Here is a 22,194-nt window from a genome sequence, read left to right as displayed (position 1 = left end):
AATACTTGGCATTATCAATGTAAATAACAACTTTTAAATATATTCTTTGTACTATTATGCTACACAAATCACTTTCTAAACACTTAATAACTTAATTGAATAACTTGATCTGTAATGAAAAACACATTGTAAATGTGTGGAAAGCTATATGATAAATGTGCATTGGGTAAAATAAATAAATTCCGCAAAACAATCTGATATCAAAATAATTGTCAAACCACATCAGGATAATATTTAATAGAAACTGGCTACAGGAAACATCAACATACTTTGATCTCACAATTTACATTGAAGAAGGGAGAAGGTTCTGTGTGCACACAGGTTGATCCTTGATGTTCTCACAATCACGTTAATAAAATGTATTCACATGCACAAGTGTGAGACATAATTCAGTTATTCAGCAATTTTTATACTGATTTCACAGACTTTGGGGAACAGAGTTTATAATCACACTAACTCTAGTACTGTTGCAGTTGCCTTGGTTTCATTCATTACAGTGTTTTATAACCAATAGCATTTGTAAAGCAATTTGAATGCATGCTTCACATAAAAAGGTTCATAATTAATAGTCTGGTAACACAAAATTTCATTGCATTTCCTTTCTACAGGTGTCCACACTTTAAGACTGTAACACTCTGTACCTGGTGAAGAGGGGACGATGATGAGCTGGCCCCTCCCCCTGTAGCTGTAGAGTTGGGTGGAGATGCGACCCTCAGGGGAGACCCACCCCCTCCTGCTGTTGTCACAGCAACTGTGGTGCTGGAAGACAAATGGGCAAAGTAACATAATTTGTCTGAACAATAATGACTTCAAATGATTCATTCCATTTCACATATAAAAACATGTGCTTCCTCTATCATGTGTAAAGAATGTGAATATTTCATATTCACTGCATGATTTGAGGACAATGAACTCCAAATCTAATTTTCCCTTTCCATTCTATTCTATTGTAGTCACTCATTGTTTATTTATCTTTCCTCTCATACCGTCTAAAACCTATGAATGAGACTGATGTGTTAAATACAGTAATTCTTTCAAATGCCATCCCCTTTAACTACCTTCAAAGAATTAACAACAATGCATCAAAATCAATATCAATGTCATAGTCACTGTGCCTCTCTACCTGTAAGACTTGGCCAGTCGATTAGCAGGAGACTGTTTGCTGGGAGAGGAGGAGGAAGGTAGGCGTTGAGTAGTGGAGTACCCTGGTGTGTCAGAGGCCGATCCCAGGCGTTGGAGTTTACTGGGGGAACCAGATCCTGAGCCTCCTCCTCCTCCAGACAGAGGGGAACTGACACGCTGGGCAGGTAAGGTGGAGCTGGAGTAGTAGATACCTGTAGAACAAGGGAAGGGAGAGAAAACTCAATAAACACGGGAGGCAAAAGAATGAGTTAGAATGTGGTGAGGCTGATGTCAATGATTTTGAGCACAGATACAGGCTCAACAATTAAGTCTGAATAAGGAGGCCGTTCCAGGTTGGTGCTCCTGAAGGAGCAGACAGGTACCGGGAGGCCCGGGGGCTGCGGCTTCGGTGGTCCTTGAAGCTCGGGTGTGGGAGGAGTTCGGAGAGGCTATGGAGAAGGACTTTCAGTTAGCCTCATGGAAAGTTCTGGCAAACTGACGACTCAGGAAGGGAAAGCAGGGCTTGGCTCAGGCTGTGCTAAGCAGGGGCGGAGAACTGCTTACCCTGACTGGAGTAATTTTTCGAGCGGTAGAAAGAGCACTAGAAAGAACGCCCAGAGATGCTGAAGGCTCTGGACATTGTTGGGCTGTCTTGGCGGACATGCCTCTTCAATGTTGCTTGGAGGTCAGGGACAGGGCCTGCGTCAAGGTAGACTAGGGTGGCAGTCCCCATTGTTAAAAAGGGGGGACCGGAGGTGTGCTCCAATAATCACAGTATTACACTGCTCATCCTCCCTGGAAAGCTTATGCCAGGGTGCTGGAAAGGAGGCTCCAACTGACTGTTGAACCTCATATCCAAGAGGAGCAATGTAGAGTCCATCCTGGTCGTGGAATGGCGGACCAGCTCTTTACCCTTACAGGGTTATTAGGAGGTCACGGGAGTTTGCCCATCCAGTCTACATGTGTTTTGTGGACTTGGAGAAGGCTTACAACAGCGTCCCCCAAGGAGTCTTGTTGGGGGTACTGCAGGAGTAGGGGCCATTGCTACAAGCCATCCGGTCCTTATATCACTGGAGTGAGAGCTGTGTTCATATTCTTGGCAGGAAGTCAAACACATTTTTAGTGGGTGTAGGACTCTGCCAGGGTTGTCTATTGTCACCAATTCTGTTTGTGATTTTCATGGATAGGATTCTCAAGGCGCTGGGGGGAGGTGAGTGTCCGGTTTGGGGACCTCAGTATTGCTCCTCTTCTCTTTGCAGATTATGTGGTTTTGTTGGCCTCATCAGGCGGTGACCTTCAGCATGCACTGTGATTTGCAGGCCATGGTTCTCTGCCAGAAAACAGTGGATTGCTCCCTTTCAGGTTGGGAGTGAGTTGCTACTACAAGGAGTGAAGGAGTTCAAGTATCTCAGGGACTTGCTAACAAGTGAGAGTAAAATGGAGCGTAAGATCGAGAGGCGGATGGGCGCAGCGTCAGCAGTAATGCGGACATTGTACCGGACCATAGTGGTGAAGAGGAAGCTGAACCGTAAGGCAAAGATTCTGATTTACCAGTTGATCTACGTTCCAGCTATCACTTATGGTCATGAGCTTTGGGTAGTGTCCGAAAGAATGAGACTGTGTATACAAGTGGCCGAAATTAGTTTTCTCCGCAGGATGGCTGGGCTCACGCTTAAGAGATAGGGTAAGGAGCTCAGACATCCGGAGGGAGCTCGGAGTAGAGCCGCTGCTCCTTTATGTCCAAAGGAGCCAGTTGAGGTGGTTTGGTCATCTGATGAGTATGCCTCCTGGGCACCTTGCTTTGGAGGTTTTCTGGGCACGTCCAACTGGTAGGAAACCCTGGGGTAGACCCAGAACACGCTGGAGAGATTATATAGCTTATCTGGCTTGGAAACGCTTCAGGATCCCCCAGGAGGAGTCGGAAAAGATGGCTGAGGAGAGGGACGCCTGAACTACCTTGCTTAGCCTGTTGCGATCGCAACCTGAAAATGATTGGATTGATGGCTGTATATTATATAGTATTTCATTTTACCTAAGTAAAAATATATGCTGTACAGTATAGGGACATTCTTGAGTGTGATCGTCAGTGTGTGATAAGTCAATAAAAATACCTTTTCTAAAATAGTGAAACCAATCTGGATAAAGGAAAATATAACACGATATAAACAGTACCCAAACTAAAGAGGCTCCAGAGACGGGAGGCAATATAGCTTGTTTTTCAATTATGGAGGAGCAATACAACATGTGAGAAAATTATACATACATGATACATACTGTAGACTCTGAAAACATCCTGCTAGTAGAAAGGTTTTTATTCCAATTGTCATGCATGTCTGTCAGTGTCTACAAATGTCATCCTTGTGTATCCACAGCGCATCATGCTATGTCAAATTAATTTATTATAAAGAAAATGCATCTCCATGATGAGAGACAGAGAAGAGTACAGAAGAGAAGGAGAGGTGAGTTCTTACCTGACCCTGCCCCAGTTTGTGATTGTTGCTGCTGGGCTGCACGACTAGATGTGACCTGAGGGCATGCAGGGAACACAGAGCAAGTGAGGGAAGAAGAGCCATGACAGGGATGAAGGGATGAATAGAGGGAGTGAATAGTGGGGGAGGGAGAAGTTGGGAGGAGGGAAAGGGAGAGACAGAGTTAAGAAAAATTGGATAAAAAAGAATATAGAGTAGTGGCCATCAAAAACTTTTATGCACAATGAGTTCAGCCAAGCCTTTGAGGAGTCCCAAATGAACCTAGAGCAGCTAGTAATGAAATCCCCACAGAAAACATAGGGGTGATTCAAACAGACTCATAGAAGCAGACCATGAAGTCCTAGGAGCTCAGCTGACTGAAATAATTTCTCATAAAGTCCTGTTGCACCACCTACTCAAAGTAGAGGGAAGGATTACAGTCCATAATATATTCATGTCTTAATCTATCATCTGTCATCACATGAACCCCAATATTCAAAAATAAGTTGAATGAAATTTAAATTACAAATAATTGAGTCTGTTATTAAAATATGATAAAATAGTAAGACAAATCCCTTTGGTGTTAAATCACTCATATTGATTTTGTATGGTAAAATAATCTATGAATATCATAAAATGTAAGTCAGCAGTCTTATCTTAATTTTGAGCCAAAGTTAAAGGACGGCAGCAGAAAGAAATGAACATTTTTGCTCACCCACTGCCCTATTACCTACAGCTTTGACTGCAATGTGCAAATCATTTTTAAAAAAAAAATAAGTCGTCTGCCAAGTTAGAGCATGAGATGCCCTTCTACCACACATCACATGCTGGTCGATCCTAATATATTCTCCTTAGCCTCCAGAGACAGTAGGTCGGAGCATATGCCAGTGCTCCACTGAGCTTCATATAGCCTTATGTTGATGCTTAAAGCTGTAAAGGTGATTCAAATACATTATTACTAGCCTGACATGGCTGCAGTTGTACAAGGCCACATTATGCAAGCACACAGTCACTGAGTCACCTTGGAGCACTGTCATCACAGCATATACAATACAGTAGTTACTCTCAGACAGTGAGAGAACTTGAAATACTCAAACCTTCTGTTTCTCAGCATTAAAGTTATTAATACCCACAATTGTATACACCAACACATCAGGAGAGGCTAACAATGTGAAAAGAAGTGGTTTGAATATCGATATACACTGCTAGAATGTTTGTCATTATATTTATTTGTTGTTCATATGTATGACTCTGTTTCTGTAAAATGTTGTGTTTAGGCAAAGACACACTTAAGCACACATATATACACTTACGCAAACAGACAAAATGTAAATGACCACAAACATCTGATCATCCAATAACCAGTGTCTCACAACATGCACACACACCCACACACATTAACAATCTAGAGTTACGTTAGAAGGTTATGTTTACAGCTGTTTACAGCATGCCTGCTCAGCAAACCTTCCCTGGATAAATATAGCAACACACACAGGCACACAATCTCCCATTATGTTCTCAATGGCAGTCTCTGGTTATATTTTCCTGCTTTGCAATGAGCCAAAGTGTGTCTGCTGAAGACAACAGGCCTTTGGTTCCAGCACTGCTTTGTTTACCGAGGGGTCATGGAAACTGATTTATCTCTGGCTGAGTGGATTAGCAGTCTCTTTCTAAAAAATCTGACATACGGAGACAGGGAAACACTGATAAGGACAGAAAGAATGGAAAATTGTAATTTTAAAATGAAGAACAGGTCAAATATACAGTAAGCTATAGTAGCTTCCATATATCTTCTTACATGTTCTTGACTCAGTAACATTTGGACACTGTGTGTGTGTGTCTGTCTACATCTTCTTGTCTATATGCGGAAGTGCTTATGAAAGGGTACAGTATAGCATTCAACCATTAGTTGCTAGATACACCCTGATCTCAACACACAAGAAGTAAATCCTGACGGAATCTGTAACTTAACCTGGCTCAACTATAAAGGATGGGGTGAATTTTACTCTCAAACCAACAACATGAAACGAAAATATACTGGTAGAATCATTGCTACAGCCACATCTGTGGCCATGAAGTCAAAGATAAAAATGGCTAAATGGTTAAAATTCAGGTCTTATTTAGAATCAGCTGTGGGTACACACCTGTTCCTAAATAGTCCTGTAGCAGGAATAAACGGACACATGACATTGCTACTAAAATTTGTTAAAACTACACAGAAAGAAACTTAATGTGAACAACCTCCATGAATTTGATTCCACATATAATTTCTATCAACAGCAATCTCAGTTGCTCGGTATATTCCGCTAAAATCCAGAGTAATTTTTCTGACAACTTCCATAAATAAATCACCATTTTGATGTCAACTCCTTCCAACCAACCAAGAATATTTATGTCTTTCATGATAGAAAGGCACAATTCATCTATGTTCTTCTCGGTTATTCTTAATCTTCCTCATTTTTGGCACCTAACTACTTCAGCACTGTTCAACATAGAAACTTCATTCAAACTTCAAAATGTTCAGACATTATCGGAATTACTTTAATTGTTTATCTTCATTATATTTATTATATATTTATATCTTTTTTGGGAATTTTTCCTCCATTCAAATTAATGGATGGAATGTTCAGAGTTTGAGTGGGTGACATCACGTGCAGAGTGGGGTTGAGTCTTTGTTGTTAGAGTATTTGAGGTGTCAATGGAACCTATGGTAAGTGCACATGTAAAAGTGTTTTATGTATACAATGTCACTTGATCTGTGTTGGGACTCCATGGATTAATTCATTCATTTGGGTGAACTTTTGTTAGGAGACTGCATTCTCTTTTGTCCCACAATCCTGAGAGCCATTGAACAGCATTGGCCAGTCTGAGCTGTGACACGGATGTCACCAGGTCAATAAAAAGGTCAGTGATCATTTGTTCGCTCTCTTTCTCCTGGAATCCTTCACTGCAGCGTGGCCAGCCCCCTCTTAGTGCGGTCTGCTTACCAGCAGACACCCACCTGAACTCTCTCCTCCTGGCTTCGCTGTGTAGTGTGCTTGGAGCAGAAACAGGCAGCAGAACCGAAGTTTAGCGCCAACAGCTATTGCACAAAGCCTGCCAGCTAACTTCACATGCTAATAGAAGCACGAAGCAAGTTATCGCCTAGCTGTTAACTCTGTCAGGACAACCACAGGCAGAGTGAGCGGCTTTCCCTGACCTCTGCAAGCGGACACTGCACAGCAAAAGACGCTTCCATAATGGAACCACAATTCCTCCCAGCTTGGCTCGTCTACAACAGACTGACCGCCAGATAACAGCAGCACCAAAGCCACCTTTCTTTCCCTCCCACGGACGGGTAACGTAACAACTGGGCATAGCATAGACTAACAGTGTATATAGCTAAGCAAAGGACTGTTTAACTTTTGTACATGTGACGTTACTGATGTGTTTTTCTGAGGTTTTGTTGTTGTGACGTGTTTATCTGTTAATAATTTGGTGGTCACACGCTAAGTTGATGTTAGTTTATGTTATGCTCCACACAGACAGAGTCTTTGCATGCTAGCTAACTCCTTTTAATTCACATACCTCTCTCTAAAACCACAAATCGCTGTTTTAACATTTCTGTTTCTGTATGGATTAAATAAATGATACAACATGTTAATTAGGGAGCTTTAAAGGTGCTGGTAGGTGTATTTTTTAACTGTATACAGAGCCAGGCTACTGTAGCTGTTTCCAGTCTAAGCTAAGTTAAGTTTATCACCTGGTTCTGGCTACATATTTACTGTACAAACATGACAGTGGAATAGATCTCCTCAAATAACCCTCAGAAAGAAAGTGAATAGGTGGATTTGAAACTACTCCTTTTAACCTCCTTTGGCACCGCTATCCTAAACAGACTACACACGGCCCTTGAAGACATCCACTCCACTCCCAGCGAAGAGTAACTTTAAAGCTCCCGCTTCACGTTTCTTTGTTTCTGACCACATGGGTTCATGCTCGTGCACGTGAGACATACGAGGCAGAACAAAGAAACATACACACATTCCTTTTGGACCTGGACCCAGACCTGCGCACGCACACACACACACACACACACACACACACACACACACACACACACACACACACACACACACTTTGTTCTGTAGTTTAGTGTATTTAGAGTTAAGTCTTATTGCGTGTTTTGCTTTATTATCTTAAATAAATGCTCATAAATTATGCTCGCTTTTCTAATGTTGCACGTTGGTAATTTGCCAACCTCTTCTATGCTGGACTCCAAATCCTTCAACCTACTAGCTACTGGTGGTAATTCTGGTTATAGTTATTAATTTAATTATTAATCTGAGTTCCAAATTGATAGTTTATTTTATTTTATGAGACTCAATCAATTAACTGGCTATCATTTCTCTTCTTTAAGAAGAGTGGTGCCCTGGAGGACTTAATTAATTATTTACTAATTAAAGTTACTTATGAGTATCTTTGATAATTCTGATAGCCATAATTAATTGATCACACCTACACAAGTGGGTACCCGTCCTTTAAACATTGTAAATCCCAACATCTGTTTGTTTGAGTGCACATGAATAAAGGGTTGTTAGAGAGTGGATTATTAAAAGTGTCTATAAACAGCCAGAGAGAGATCTTAATCGTGATGTGAGCCACTATCCAGAACAGTGTGTACCATAAAAATCTCCTATATAAGTCCCCTGTGTTAGTTTAGTAGGTTATGAAGCTAAGTGAGAGAGCTAAGGCTCATGAGATGCAGGCCACAAAACTGAGTATAAGAACCCTATTAATGGTTCATGTTTCTTGATTGTGTTCAACACTGTAGATGTGCTACAGTCATGAAGATGCAAAGTGAGACAGAAATGGACTTTAGACTGGTGAAGAGGTGAGTGGGTGAATGAACAGATAAACAGATGGATGTGTGATTCAAATAAATGATGAGTATAGATGAACTGTTGGCTGAGCTAACTAATAGAAAGAAAGCCTGACACACTGCATGAGGGAGTTCCTCAATCCCATTCTATGCAATCTTACAGCGCTGCTTCTTTTCTCCTCTAGTAAAACACTGGGATATTTGAGGTGCCATGTATCCATGCATTATTAAAGCGGGGCCTCTCAGGGTTATAAATACCCTACAGAAGAGCAGCAACATGCTAGACCTTTCACTTTCCCTCTCACTCTCCCTAAAACAGTCACTTGTGCAAACTTTAAACAAATGCACCCATGTACACACAGTTGAAGGAGTGCATAAAAAACACCCCCATGTGCATATGCATGTGCACATGCCTGCAAGGACACCAACAAAAACCTGTACTGCACACGCATGCAAGCTGCACCTGTCTATCTAGCAGCACTGGCTTGCGTAAAGCTATTCATGAGCAACAAGCCCTGCTGACAACACTGGCCCCATTACACTGACAAGCCAAAAACATCAGAGAGGAGGATACACACACACACACACACGCTCACATAGACAGAGATGGTGAGCAGAGAGGACAGGGAAGGAAGGAGGGAGGAGGGAGGGAAAAGAGGACAGGAACACTGCAATACAAGGGAAACAGAGGGCAAGAAATATTATAGAATTCAGAATACAGACAGAATAAATTTTGACTTATCTGTCCATCCATCTACTGTATATGCCTATCTATCTGATTTTCTATCTTTTTGTCTTTGCCCCCTGTATTTCTCATTTATTAAGGGAAGCAATGGGAGCTTTCTCTGAAATGAGCTTTGGTGTGACTGTAGGAGGGAAACGAATGAATGTGTTTTCAAAGACAGATATCACCTCCTTCACCTTTCTCTTTCAAAAGACACACGTACATGAGCAAACAAACTCACATGTACACAGAGATTTGCACACAAACACAACAAATGAGAAACTAACACAACACAAAACAAACACCCGTTCACTTCACAGATGGAAACCTTATTGAAAACATGTGCAGGTATTTGCAAAGATGCATAAAAGATTTCTTCAAAGAGCTGTGAGACTCGTTAAACAATTATTTGGTTTATAGTTATTCACCTAAAATATTTCCTCTTACTTTAAATCCATCTATCACAAAGGGAACATTTGCCCCAGACACTGGCAATATATTTTAATGTAGCACTGCAGCTGCTCACTGATTTAGCAGATGTGTGGGTGTCTGTTTGAAAGTATACGTGTGTGTGTGTATGTGTATGTGTGTAAGCATGTGTGTATACAGTACATGTATTACCATTGATATGTTAAGGACATAAAAATATGGAAATAATTGGCTCCTGTAGGCTTGAAAGTAATTTGGTGGGTTTTCTCTCTTCAACAGCACACTGCTGTGATTAATATTAATTAATATTAATAACTTTGTCTCTAGCTTTATTTCTCATGTCCTTATAAACAAGACACTCGCTGAGATTTCTCTGTGTGCATTTAATCTTCTCCTCATTTTGGTCTATGAGCATCTGATCACCTGTCTCCTTCTAAACAGCTTCAAGGAATTTGTCTAACCCTGTCTCTCATGTCCTTACAAATACAGAAAAATGCTAAGGATTGCTTGAAGCCAGTTGTAGTCACTGGACTAAACCACTTCAGTAAGGCTAATGAAATGGGACTCTGTATAAATATGTACTTATACACTGATCAACTAGACTCAACTGTGATGTCAAACAAATCCACATTCTGTGAGAGCACTGAAAGTCAGAGTAACATGTGGCTATGCAGGATAAAACGGGGTACAGGAAGAAGAAGGGCAATGTTCCCTCAGTCTGTGACAGAAAACGGAACAACAAGGAGTCTGAAAATCAACATATACAGTATATCTCGACACTACGCTGGTCCTCAAAGGTTTGCATGCCTTCAGTGAGCAAAAGAATACAATGCAGTTGTACTTATAAACTGTGGACAACTCACTTCAGGTGAGTTACCTTCACAGTCAAATTATTAAAATTCTCTGGCCATCAGCCTACTATACAGGTTTTCAAATAACAGACACTTTAGTTTACACTTATGGCCGGTGTTAGAATTTTCAACACTTGCATCCTCATTATCATCTGTGTACAGCAGTATTTCCTACCTGGTTGTAGCTGTGCACGGCTCCTCCAACCTGCCCGCTGCGCTGAGGAGTTGCTGCGGAGATGCTGTCGCTAAGGGCGAGGGTCTGGTTGCTATGGTAGCTGGCAGAGTACTGGAGCGAAGCCTCCGGGGTGGAGTTGAGCTGCAAGGAACTCTGGGAAAGAAGAGCCGGTCCTACCGATAGAGACAGGAGTGGTGTATGGTTGGGTGGGAGGTGGGGGTTGAGTTGAGTTGAGTTTGTGTGTGTGTGTGTGTGTGTGTGTGTGTGTGTGTGTGTGTGTGTGTGTGTGTGTGCATATAGAAAGAGAGTGAGAGAGTGAGGAGAGAGAGATTAAGAGTGAGAAAGAGAGGGGGCGTGAAGGGGAAAGATTGAGAGGCGAAGAGTGAAATGGGGAAGAGAGAGAGAGCAGCAATTTAGAGCAGATAGTGCAGCAGTGCAGCACTCCGTAAGTTGGAGATGGCATACATAATTTATTAGCAGAGGGAAACAGAAACAGAGGAACAGAGAGAATGGGAGGAGGAGGAGGAGCAGGGAGATGGAGAGGATGGGAGAAGGAGGGCCAAAAAGAAGAAAGTTGTAATAGACGGATCACCTAATAACTTGATTTTTTACCTCCCCAGACATGTTAATTTTTACCATGTTGACTTGAGCAAAACTTCCCCTGTGCAAGATTTAATGAAGTTCTAGTTTGAAATGAATCATTAAACATTGTTTTATTTCTGTTGTTGTTTAGTAAGCTTTGCAGGATATTGGAGTATGTCTTCATTCACTCAATTCACCTTCCATACACTTTCACAGCCTGAACAGTTGTTAACGTAGAGGACTTTAGGAAAAATCTGCTCTAGTCAACGATGAGTATGGCTTTAACAACACACACCACACACACATATATGACAACCTCACCACCCAGTTTAGAAGCAGCATCATTCCTACCACCTGACATCAAATAGTAATCCCCTCTCTCTGATTCCCATGCTGTGCACATACAGCTTATATTGATAGGGAATAAGAACATCACAAAGCAGTTTTAAAGATGGACTATCTTCTAAACTGTGTGTGGAGGGATGAGGTGAACCAAAGGGAACTGTTACCAACCACTCAACAGTCAGTGGTGTTTGTATGAGTGGTTATATAGTTTATATAGGTGTGTTTATATGTGTGGTTTGGTGTTATTGAAGAAAAGTTAGGTCTGTGACCTGTTCACTCAGCAACGTATAAATACTTCATTAAGTTGCTATTTTTACTCTCTTTCCCTCTCTGTATACACATTTCAAATATATAACTTGTGTAGTTACAGTTACGTTGTGTAAGGAAGCCAAAACCAGGAACCATTCCCATTTTCAAATTTCTAAATATTGTGAATATGTCCTTATAAAGACTGAAATAATTGTCTTCCCCAGAGGTCAATGGCATGTTAGCTTCATTTTTGACCCAAAATAACAAAGGCCTCTTATTATTCTTCTCCCATATCTATTTGCTTGCTCTCACTGTCTCTCTCCCTCTCTCCCCCAGAATCCCGTTCTGTGAGTCTGTGCACTGTGAACCAAGATCAATCCTCTGCTTCTTGCCTTCACAAAAGACTTGTCTTTTCTCATCTCGATTCATCCCTTACTTTTTATGAATTATTAAACAGCACTCAGTGTTACGCAGACTGAGTGGGAGCTCCCAAACTCATCATCACTCAGCCTTGGTGTTTGTTACATTGTGTGCGCTGTGCGACAAAAAAACATATACGTTTGTTTCAGTGTTCATATGTGTGACGTAAAGTGTTTTTGTGCTGGATGGTCAGATGACAGGAAAGTCATTAGGTCGGTCGATGGAAAAATAGTAAGTGTATTTAGGGGTTCATGTGTTTGTGCATGTGTGATACTTAGTGTTTACATGTGCTCTTTGTGTGTCTACTGCTTTTATGTATGATTATGTGTGTATGAGTGTGAGTGAGAGGGTGGTAGTAGGGCTTTAAGTCCTTTCATGTCACTACTGTGAGTTCTCACATGGAAAATATGAATATTTCAGCAGCTCAGTCAAATTATGGGCATCATATTCTTACTCAGTCTTTGAAATGTCTACACACACCTCACATAAACACACAAGGGTTATACCTTTTTAAAAAGATTGGTTTTAAGTTGTCACAATACACCAAAGCCCTGCTTTTAGAAGCAAATTTAATTTCATGACATTAACTTTTTTTCAAGTTTGTGTCTCTCTGAACACTTATTTATGTGTACACATATTTGTGTGACTCTGTTGTGACACCTTACCAACTACAGTATCAGCTGAAAGCAAAAAGCCTCTCTGTTTTGCACCACCTTTCACTGACGCGACATCGACATGTCACTATTCTATGAATTTACCGCTAAGCTATTTGCAGTGCTACCATTTGGGGTAACACACACACACAAAAGGCTATGCTGAATTTATCTGCACCCACACATTGTGATGCTTTTGGTAGAAGCCCATTTGCAAAATGGGAACAGCCGGGTATGGAGCATCCACAATAAGAGTGCTCACAATGAGAGCCATCTATTTGGACTCAGATAAAGCAGGACTGACTTCCTACAAACAAGATAAGAATCAAATTATCTGACATGTCTCTCCACTGTTCTGCATGTGCTTAAACATGCAACCCTTTAAAGGAGACCAGCAACAGCAACTTTCAGGTAAATATTCCAAACAAGTTCTATCCTATCCAGCTTTTGTGCTATCCTACATACACAACTCATAATCTGTAAGCACTGTATAAGCAGATGCATGTGCTATACAGTGTATAACTGTGTGTTTGCGTGTGCATGCGCACATATTATGTAGGTGCTCCACACTTGCCAGCCCCTTTTAATAATACTAGAAATGACACATAGTAAAAGTTATGGTATAATATGTGAGTAAACTCTTAACATAGAAATGCGCAGAGCAACATGTACAGTGCAAGTTCTTAAAATGCCATCCATTACAGAAATATCAACTATCAAAAAGGTCAGCAGACAATAAGTGAAATGGGAATGCAGTGATCCACAACCAATGACCTGCAAAGAAAATGCCAATCACATTTAGCAGTTCATCATACACAGGCCACCTCTCAGTCAGTGTCTGAATTAGTTTATCAGAATACAAGGCCTACAGGATTGTGTGTTTGTCTGTTTATGTGTTGTCTGCCTGGCTGTTATCTGTCTCTCTCCACATCACAAGGGCAATGAAATTTTATCTAAAGTAGAAGAACACGTCTAGTTATGAATTAGGCCTTAAAGTCCAAGGTTTTGGAGTCAGCTGTATTTATTAATCAACTATGCTAACCTTTCAGTGCCAAACTACAGCTGTATTCTTAAAGAAAATGCATTTCTCTAACTTTGTAACGAATATATCTCTAACGTGTAAAGAATATATTCACATTTTCAAATATTCAACTTACTTTAACTCTATATTTAATGTCTAATCAGGAACAACACTCTCCCTCGACTCGACTTGCTTACTGTAAGTAGAAATAAATCTGAGTGAGAACTCAATAGTAACACAGGGAATTGCTGTACTTAGGCCAAATATCTAATGGCCTAAGGGACTAATAAGAGTACATTTTCTCCTTTCCGTTCAGGAAAACAAAAATAATTACCAAACAATACACATCACAATCATTCGGTATTTAAACCAACCACAGGTGTAGTTTTTATTAAAATTGCCTGGATATTCTTTCCCCCACAGTCACTCTTTTTAAGAAGCAACTGTGCATGACAATTAAAAATGAGATTTATATTATTTTTTAAGCAGTAACAGGTTTGTTTATACTTGTTGAAGTGCCTTCTAGAGTTAAGCAAAGCTTGACTTTGATCTATCATGTGTTAAAGTTCTGAAAACAAATAATTACCCGTCTATGAAATCCTTCAAGACCAAATGTGAATAAACATAAAATTTAGAAACTCAAATGAAATTCGGTTTGTATCTTTATGCTCATAAACTGAAAACTGTATTTTCTTTGGGTGGGAGTTTTGCTTTGGTCTGACTCAAGTCAATAGCACGAAATGGATTGAAATAATTGGAATTTAAATAGATACTTTATATTATTACGTTGTAAACCCCTTTACCCTCCCCAAACACACACACACACACACACACAGACACAATGATGCGGATAAGTACACTTACGTTCCCCACTGTCAAGTATTCCTGATTCCTGGAGGGAACGAATGCAGGAATCCACCAACTCCAAACCTGTGGTCAATTCATCCTCGATATCCTTTTGTCCATCTGCTGCGAAGGAGAAAAGAGGATGAGAGACACAGAAAGACTCAAAGACAAAGAGAGAGGGAGAGGAAAGGGAGAGAGGGATGGAGTCAGAGAGATGAGATCTGTCTTGGCTGTAACTTTAATCGTCTACTCTCACAGTCCGTAAAACCCTACACATTACGACTTGGTTATGAGCTGTAGGACATTTGATTATATGCTGGAACGGACCCTGATAAGTCTGCCCTGGAAGCTGCCTGACTAGAAAGTTGTTCAAAAAGTGTTGTCGATTCAATCTGAAGTGTGTGTAAGTGAGAAAAAGAGAAAGAGTGTATGCTTGTGGTACACATGCAAATTAACAATGACAGTGGCCTTGGTCTGGCACCACTTAGACTTTCTGGTGTGTATTTGAGTGTGCGACTGTCTCTCTGTGTGAGTGTGTGTGCATCTGTGTGTGTTTGCAATCATCTTTTAATCCATCACGTATGTGGGTGGCTGCCTCTGCTCATACATTACTGGGCTGCTGGTATAAATTCCAAATTTTCCTTGACACACAATTTTCGTAGTATGTCAATCAGACATGAGGCGAAACAGGCCTTGTTGTTGTCAGGGGAATAAACCTAATCCTTCAAGTCAAGATGTGATGCAAACATAAAACCCTACAGATTTTGTCAGTGTTGGTATGGTTTTGAGTAAAAAAAAAAAAAAACCTTTAAAAACAGCAATGGCAATGTTGAGTCAATTCATGCGACAATACCTTTACATGCATGGTTGAGTAATGTGTATGTTTGTACAAACAGTCACGGTGAACTTTACCTTGAGCGTTCCAGCGAAATTGCTCATCTGTCGAACTGCAAAAGAAGGATGTAGTTAATAATAAGAATAGTAAAAAGAACAACAATAACATACAAGGAAGTTGCCGAATAGCAGCAGCATTTTTAAATGAAAGGCAGATTAGAATAGAGCTTCCAAAGCACTTTACAAAATATGATGAAAAGCTAAATATATTAATCAGAAGATAAAAAATAGAGATATAGTTCAGTCACCTTCAGTTTCTTATTAATATGTACAGGAGACATTGACCACCTTGAACTCACTGTTGTTATTTGCACTGAATGTATGTATTTGATTTGTATCACTGAATGTATTTTAATATTTGTAAAATATGTAAAGTATTTACTGTACTTAAAGAATTGCCAATGGCCTAAATTTCGTTATGTTCTATTCTGCTGAATTATGAAAAAACAAACAACAAACTAATCAGAAATAAAGTAAAACTCACTTCTAAATGTCATTTCAGTTGTTAGTCAGCCCGGGCCAATTATTTACAAAACTGTAACATTTTATAGAATGAGGTACTGTGCACTCAGGCAACAGTCCTTTTATTCTCAAATGGATAGTGTTCTAGACACATGCACAACTACACGTGGACACGCACACATTCACATACATAGACACACGCAAACAAGACTTCTTTTCCATTCTCATGAAGACTGTCAATTGATCTGTGATTTATGGGGGGTTGAACAGAGAGAAAAAGACAAAGCGATGTAGAAGGAAACAGACAGGCAGAAAGAGAAAGTAAGAGACGAGTATTGAGCCGCCTGCTGTGTGATCAATGCAGACACGGACAGACTAACTGATACATATAGACTCTTTCATCTGACTTCATCTACACCATTAGACTGGCTGTCTGGGCTAGTTGGCTTGTGTCTGCGTTTGTCCTATTTAGACTGTTTGGTATTCCACATGGCCGACTTTCTAATTGCATGTCTGTCAGTGTGTGTGCATGTGCGCCTTAGGCATCATTGTACAATGTGTGTCTAAAGTGCTTGAGTGCCTTCATGTGTGTGCAAGTTTGGTGAGGTTTATGAGAATGAGTGAATACATTTACATGCGTTTATCTGTCTATTTGTCCGGTTGGCTGAGATGGCAATGGTCTTCCAGAGATGGGCATTTTCTAAATAGCTTTCATAGATTGATTTCACTGGTTGAATACGTTTTAAACACAGTAGCCTATTTCTGGAGCATCAGTGTCTTGTAATGCATGCAGTGGTTAATACTCTGCCATGGGAGCCAGGCAAGGGGAGAGGTTGTAAAGGAAAAGAGAATCATAGCTATCACTTGAAAAATATTTTTTGTTCAGTGAATTTCTGATATCAGTCAGCCTGTTAGACAGTTTGGCTGGCTGCTGTCCTTGCAGAACCTCAGGTCCTGTGCTGCTGACAGGACAGCTGGTTCCAAAGCGTGACGACCATACAAGAGGTCGGAGCTGGTGTCGGCTGAACGGATGACAGCTTCAGTAGTGCTTACGAGCCGGTGACATTTCACTTCTGGTGTCAATTTTTGAGTTAGACTGCAGACACTGGCACGCTACAATCATGGTTCAAACCAAACAATAACCATCTGAAACCTAAATGTATCCATTTAATTAGTAAAGCTTCTGGAGACCTTTACAGAGCCTACAGAGTAACAGGGCTCATTGCTTTTGAAAGCAGAGGGCAAAAACATTTTTCATTTATTGTCACACATTCATTTATTAGAACTCCATGGCTGGCTCGCACTCACCAGCAATAGTTTCGGCAGCTGGTCTATTTTTTCTGCGTGCCACGAGCGAATCTGGCATAAAAACACACTGATAATCTATTATAAATTATATAAATTGAAATTATATATGATATAAATGGTCTGATTCTGATAAATAATATCCCATGCTTGCCAACACTTTTGATTTCTCTGCCCCTCTCCCTCCTGTTCATCTGCCCATCCACGTTTATTAGAAATAGTCTCACTGCTGTTTGTGATTGTGTATTTTAAATTTACGTACTTTTTCCACATATTTGTCAATTGTGTGTGCCCCTCCCTGCAGATCATCACACAAAGTGATCCCTTTAATTTAATTGTTAAGTTATAAATTCATGAGGTTATTATAAAGATCAGCTCTTTATTGTGATTAGAAAGAGCAGAATCGCTTGTTGACCGGCATTGAGAAATGGTCTTCTTAATCATCTATTCAAAGCAATGTCGCAGAAAAGGTTCAATGGGTAAATCCACGTGAATTAAGCAACTGGCTATAGAGTACTTTTACTTTTTTAATATACAATAACTGTTTTAAAGACTAACGATTTTTACATGCACATTTATGATTTAATCTTTTCAGCTGCTCACTCATGTAAACTGTATCACTTGATTAGCGGTCTGCATGTTTCCTTTTATTTTAGGGATTTTTGGAACCAAAATGATGCAATAAAAATGAAATGCTTTGTGGAAATAAGTCATCGTAGAATTTGCGTAATAAAACTAACATCTCAATGGCCAAATTTCCTGATCTGTCCATGCTGCATGTTCCTGTTTGTGATAAAGTGAGTACATTCAAATGGACACTCTTTAAACTTAATTAACAATTACTCTCCAGCTGGGACTGACTTTGACTGATGTAAGTAAAGGTCAACTGAAATAAAAAATGTAAAGACCTTAGGAGTTTGCAGCTTACTAGGCTAATTAAACACTGCTACATTTTTGGGGAAGCAACAGGCTGAAGTATAGAAATGCAGAGGTGTGACCAAAAGGTCACCAGTTTAAATGCTTGGACCAGCAAAGAAAATTAAAATAAGGCAATTCATCCCCAGTTGCTTCTCAGTGGTGAATATTATAAAAGTGTGGCTGCACTGTGCAGAAAATACTTCATCATGTCAAATGGACTCTTTTGCTGTATCACTAATTTATTTTGCCAGACTTGCACTGGCATCACATACACACACCAACAAAGACACCTGCAAAGGAGAATGATAACCAGGTGTGTGTTCATATGCCTGCAGGAAATACAACAGGGTAACAGTAGTAAACACTGTGTCACTGTATTCTTGATTAGAGAGAGAAAGAGAGAGGAAAAGAAAACTTTGCATAAGACAGGAGAGAGAGCTGAGAGACAGGAGAGAGATTTAATACACACAGCATTATTCCACAACATTGCACACTCTCGCCTGCAATGCCACAACACCGGCGAGGCAGTGCCTCTCTTTTTACAGTGAGCCTGTATTAAAGAGACATTTTAAATTCACTACTCCACTCTCAACCGCCACACAGCTTAAATCAACAGACAGCGTCCTCTACCGTTCCCAATGAAATCCAAAAGGACGCATACCCACACACTCTACTTAGCATTCATGAACATATAGCCTGGAAGAAAAATATGGTCCCAATTTGTGTGTGTTAGGGTTAGTTTATGTCTCATGGGAATGTGGAGACTCAAGTACTTAAAGTATAACACAAACAAGTAAACTTTCTGGCAGTATGGTAGCCTTGTGGTGACAGAAATGTGTATGAAAGTGATAGTGCAGTTCTGAATTTTTAGTACACCAACAAAAAACAGGTAAACATGTTGTTAATGTGTTTAAGGTAGTATGTAGCCATCCAGACAGCCACATCCTTCATGAGTCATTAGTCCTCAGCTTGGAGCACATTACTCTGAAAGAGTTACACACTGCCAGACAAGGTTCTGCTCAAATCCTCCAGCTGCCTCCCTTCACAGATAGTAGCACTTAAGAACACTTGCCTGTTCTGATAAGGCTGTCAGTGTGTATGTGTGTGTGTGTATTTATGCTCAGCACGCAAGCACACATCCACAGTTTGCGCTCACATGACATAAGAATATACACACAAGCATACATTTTACAGGTAAGGCATTCAGCTGCACACACACACACACACACACACTGACATACAGTATGTGCACAAACATTTACATACATATGCACCAGCACGGATACACACAGATAAAAACAATAACACAAACAATGAAGTAACAAAGAATAAAGCTAAATTCACCTGAATGAGACAGACCTCTTTCAGGTTCACAATTTTTTGTTTGAAATTCTTCAATTCTGGATCCGACCCAGGCCCACTGAGATAAATGAATGGAAAAGCAACACAGACTGCCCGAATTTTCACTGTGATAGTGTAATTTTTATTTAAACAAAAACTAATGCCATCACAATAATGATGTAAAAAGATGAAAGATTATGGTGTAAAAATCCTACACATTGTGGCTTTAAGGTTGGAAAGGCTGTCAATATGAGCATCAAGAGTAAGTAAGAAGTTAGGGAAGTAGAAACTGAAACAGTGCTACTTGATTTCCATGAGGATATTCATTCATCTTTGAGTGCAAAGAGGTCAGATTGTGCTGTGCTGTAGCACAGATGGGAGCTGAGAGGGATTCAGTGTTTTGTACAAGGAGAGCTGAACATACAGGACGGATGGCTGCGGTCATGGCCGCTTGAAGCCAAGTTCTCCAGCTGAGGGGTGAACCCCCTCCTAACTGCACCACCCTGTTTTCCAACCTTTGTGAAATGTCAGTTGTCAGAGTAACTGCAGTTCATCAGGGTTGAAATAAACCTGATTGATAGAGAACTATTCAAGCCAAACAAGGGGAAAATGGTCATTACAGAGCAGTCCAGTCTATTTATTGGGCCTTTTTCATTAAGCTATAAACCTACTAATTAGCTTGGAATGAGGTTCAATGATTGCATCTCCCCCTTTTTATATACATATATATCTTTTCAGATAGAGGAAGATAGCACAAGGCTTGTTAGAACAAATTAAGTGTTGATGTGCTTTCTTCATTGACAAATTTTAGAGTAGTGAAGAATAGCACCAATAAACCAGTGCACTTTCCCACTGTTGCATTTAGATGAATCATAAAAATCATTAAAACCGCTAAAAACTGCATTCTCTTACACAAAGTGGGTGTAAACATACCAGAGAGTCTCTATGCCTTTATTTGTATCTTTATGCTTATAAGCAGTTGTGCAATAGATGCTGTTCAATAGATGGTGAGTTATAGATTACAAACTTAAGTCTTGGTGTACAGAACAAAATGACTAAATCAGTCATGTATTAGTATTGACTATTTGCATATGCATTAAGCGTTTGAAATTCTGCTGACATACACATGTTTTATGACTGTCACTGAGTGAAAAGAAAGTGCGAGGAGACATCTCAAGAACATTCAAAGTATTTGGATGCCGACATTTGGGAACTGCACATGGGTTGAATAATTATTCAATACATCAGCATTTCAGTTTCAAACATTTTTGTGAAAACTGATTTAAAAAAATCATGTAACAGTATGTGCATTGATTGGTAAAAAATAATGTATCCATCCTGAAAAGAAATATAATCATTAACACTGATACTCAATATATTATCAGCACATTCGCCTCTCATTTATCACAGGTTCACACTGCAAACAACTTGACTGATTTTCATTTCATGTCATTTCAGTGCTGACAAACTGTGGACAGCAAGACACTGTGCATACATTTTTATATTTATATGACACACAGATGCTAGTGACAAGGCAATTAGTAGGTAGTATTAATGGAAAACAAAAAATCTATCAAACAGCTTATCATAAACCTCAATGATGGATACAGTTCTTCTCTAAATTCTTATTCTTTCATATACAATTGAAAGCACTAAGAAGCATTGACTAGCTGTAATCAAATTCTCAAAACCTTGTTGAGCATTCATACTTAGACCAGGTTTCCCTAGTTACTCAGTTCTGTAGAAAATGCATAGACTTCCACTGACCTGAGAATATCTTCAAATCTTTTTTTGTGCATCTGTGTGTTGTATGGATACATATCTACCCACTGGTGGTTGTCATAACAACAGTGTTATACTTCATCATCGTCAGCATGACAGTGTGACACCATAACAGCAATCTGTCAATCATGGCAGAGGCTTTTATGCTCTGCAAAGGATGTGGGGGTGGGGAGTGTGTCTGTGTGTGTGTGCATGTGAGAGAGGTAGAGAGATTTGAAATTGCCTTTGTGTTGGGAGTGGGCAAAATGACAATGTGAAAGAAAAGAATGAAATCAACACAAAACTACATCACACACAAGACTAACACAAAAATATGTCAAAACACTGAGGCTGTTTTTGTTTATGTGGATGCATGTATGGCATGTCTATTTGTGAGTGTGTGTGTGTGTGTGTGTGTGAATGTGTACATACCAGTGTGTTTGCTCTCTGATACTCTATTCAGAAAGCAGTCTTTTGTACTCACAAGAAGGCCGAGGACAAACTTTTGTGGATATGACAGCTGAATGACAGTTCAACAGTCGGGCTGGAAGAGAATTGTCTAGGCAAAGTGTTCACTGAAATGACTTCTAATGTCTGGCTACTGACAGCTGCAACAAAAACCCCTATTCCTAAAAAAACCCCACAAAAAACAATGCACCATGGTATTGACAAGTCCAACGGAGATAATTCAACTTCTCCTCTCCCACTCAGCTCCTTTCAAGTCCTATACGCTCACATGCAGATGTTTAGCCTATAAGCATGTGTTT

At 40.0% G+C, this 22,194-nt stretch overlaps 1 protein-coding gene across 8 annotated transcripts in view; it reads right to left on the bottom strand.

The window, feature by feature from the left end:
* ctnnd2a (catenin (cadherin-associated protein), delta 2a) overlaps window positions 1-22,194 on the bottom strand; it is a 252,253-nt gene that overhangs the window by 122,659 nt on the left and 107,400 nt on the right. For 6 of the 8 annotated variants that reach the window (XR_006375784.1, XM_044176683.1, XM_044176687.1 and 3 more), the window contains 6 exons: window positions 15,659-15,693; window positions 14,765-14,869; window positions 10,631-10,803; window positions 3,594-3,648; window positions 1,124-1,334; window positions 642-759 (listed from right to left, as the gene is read on the bottom strand). Coding sequence is in view for 7 of the 8 variants with exons in the window: in XM_044176683.1 (XP_044032618.1) it covers window positions 642-759; window positions 1,124-1,334; window positions 3,594-3,648; window positions 10,631-10,803; window positions 14,765-14,869; window positions 15,659-15,693 (697 nt within the window). In the remaining variant the exon portion in view is untranslated. The remainder of the gene's footprint in view (window positions 1-641; window positions 760-1,123; window positions 1,335-3,593; window positions 3,649-10,630; window positions 10,804-14,764; window positions 14,870-15,658; window positions 15,694-22,194) is intronic. The other 2 variants (XM_044176684.1, XM_044176690.1) reach the window with 1 other exon arrangement.

Source organism: Siniperca chuatsi, linkage group LG19 (genome assembly GCF_020085105.1).
Source record: "Siniperca chuatsi isolate FFG_IHB_CAS linkage group LG19, ASM2008510v1, whole genome shotgun sequence".
NCBI classification, from domain to species: domain Eukaryota; kingdom Metazoa; phylum Chordata; class Actinopteri; order Centrarchiformes; family Sinipercidae; genus Siniperca; species Siniperca chuatsi.
Note: the sequence above shows the minus strand (reverse complement) of the source record. Positions and strands in the feature narration are given on the sequence as shown.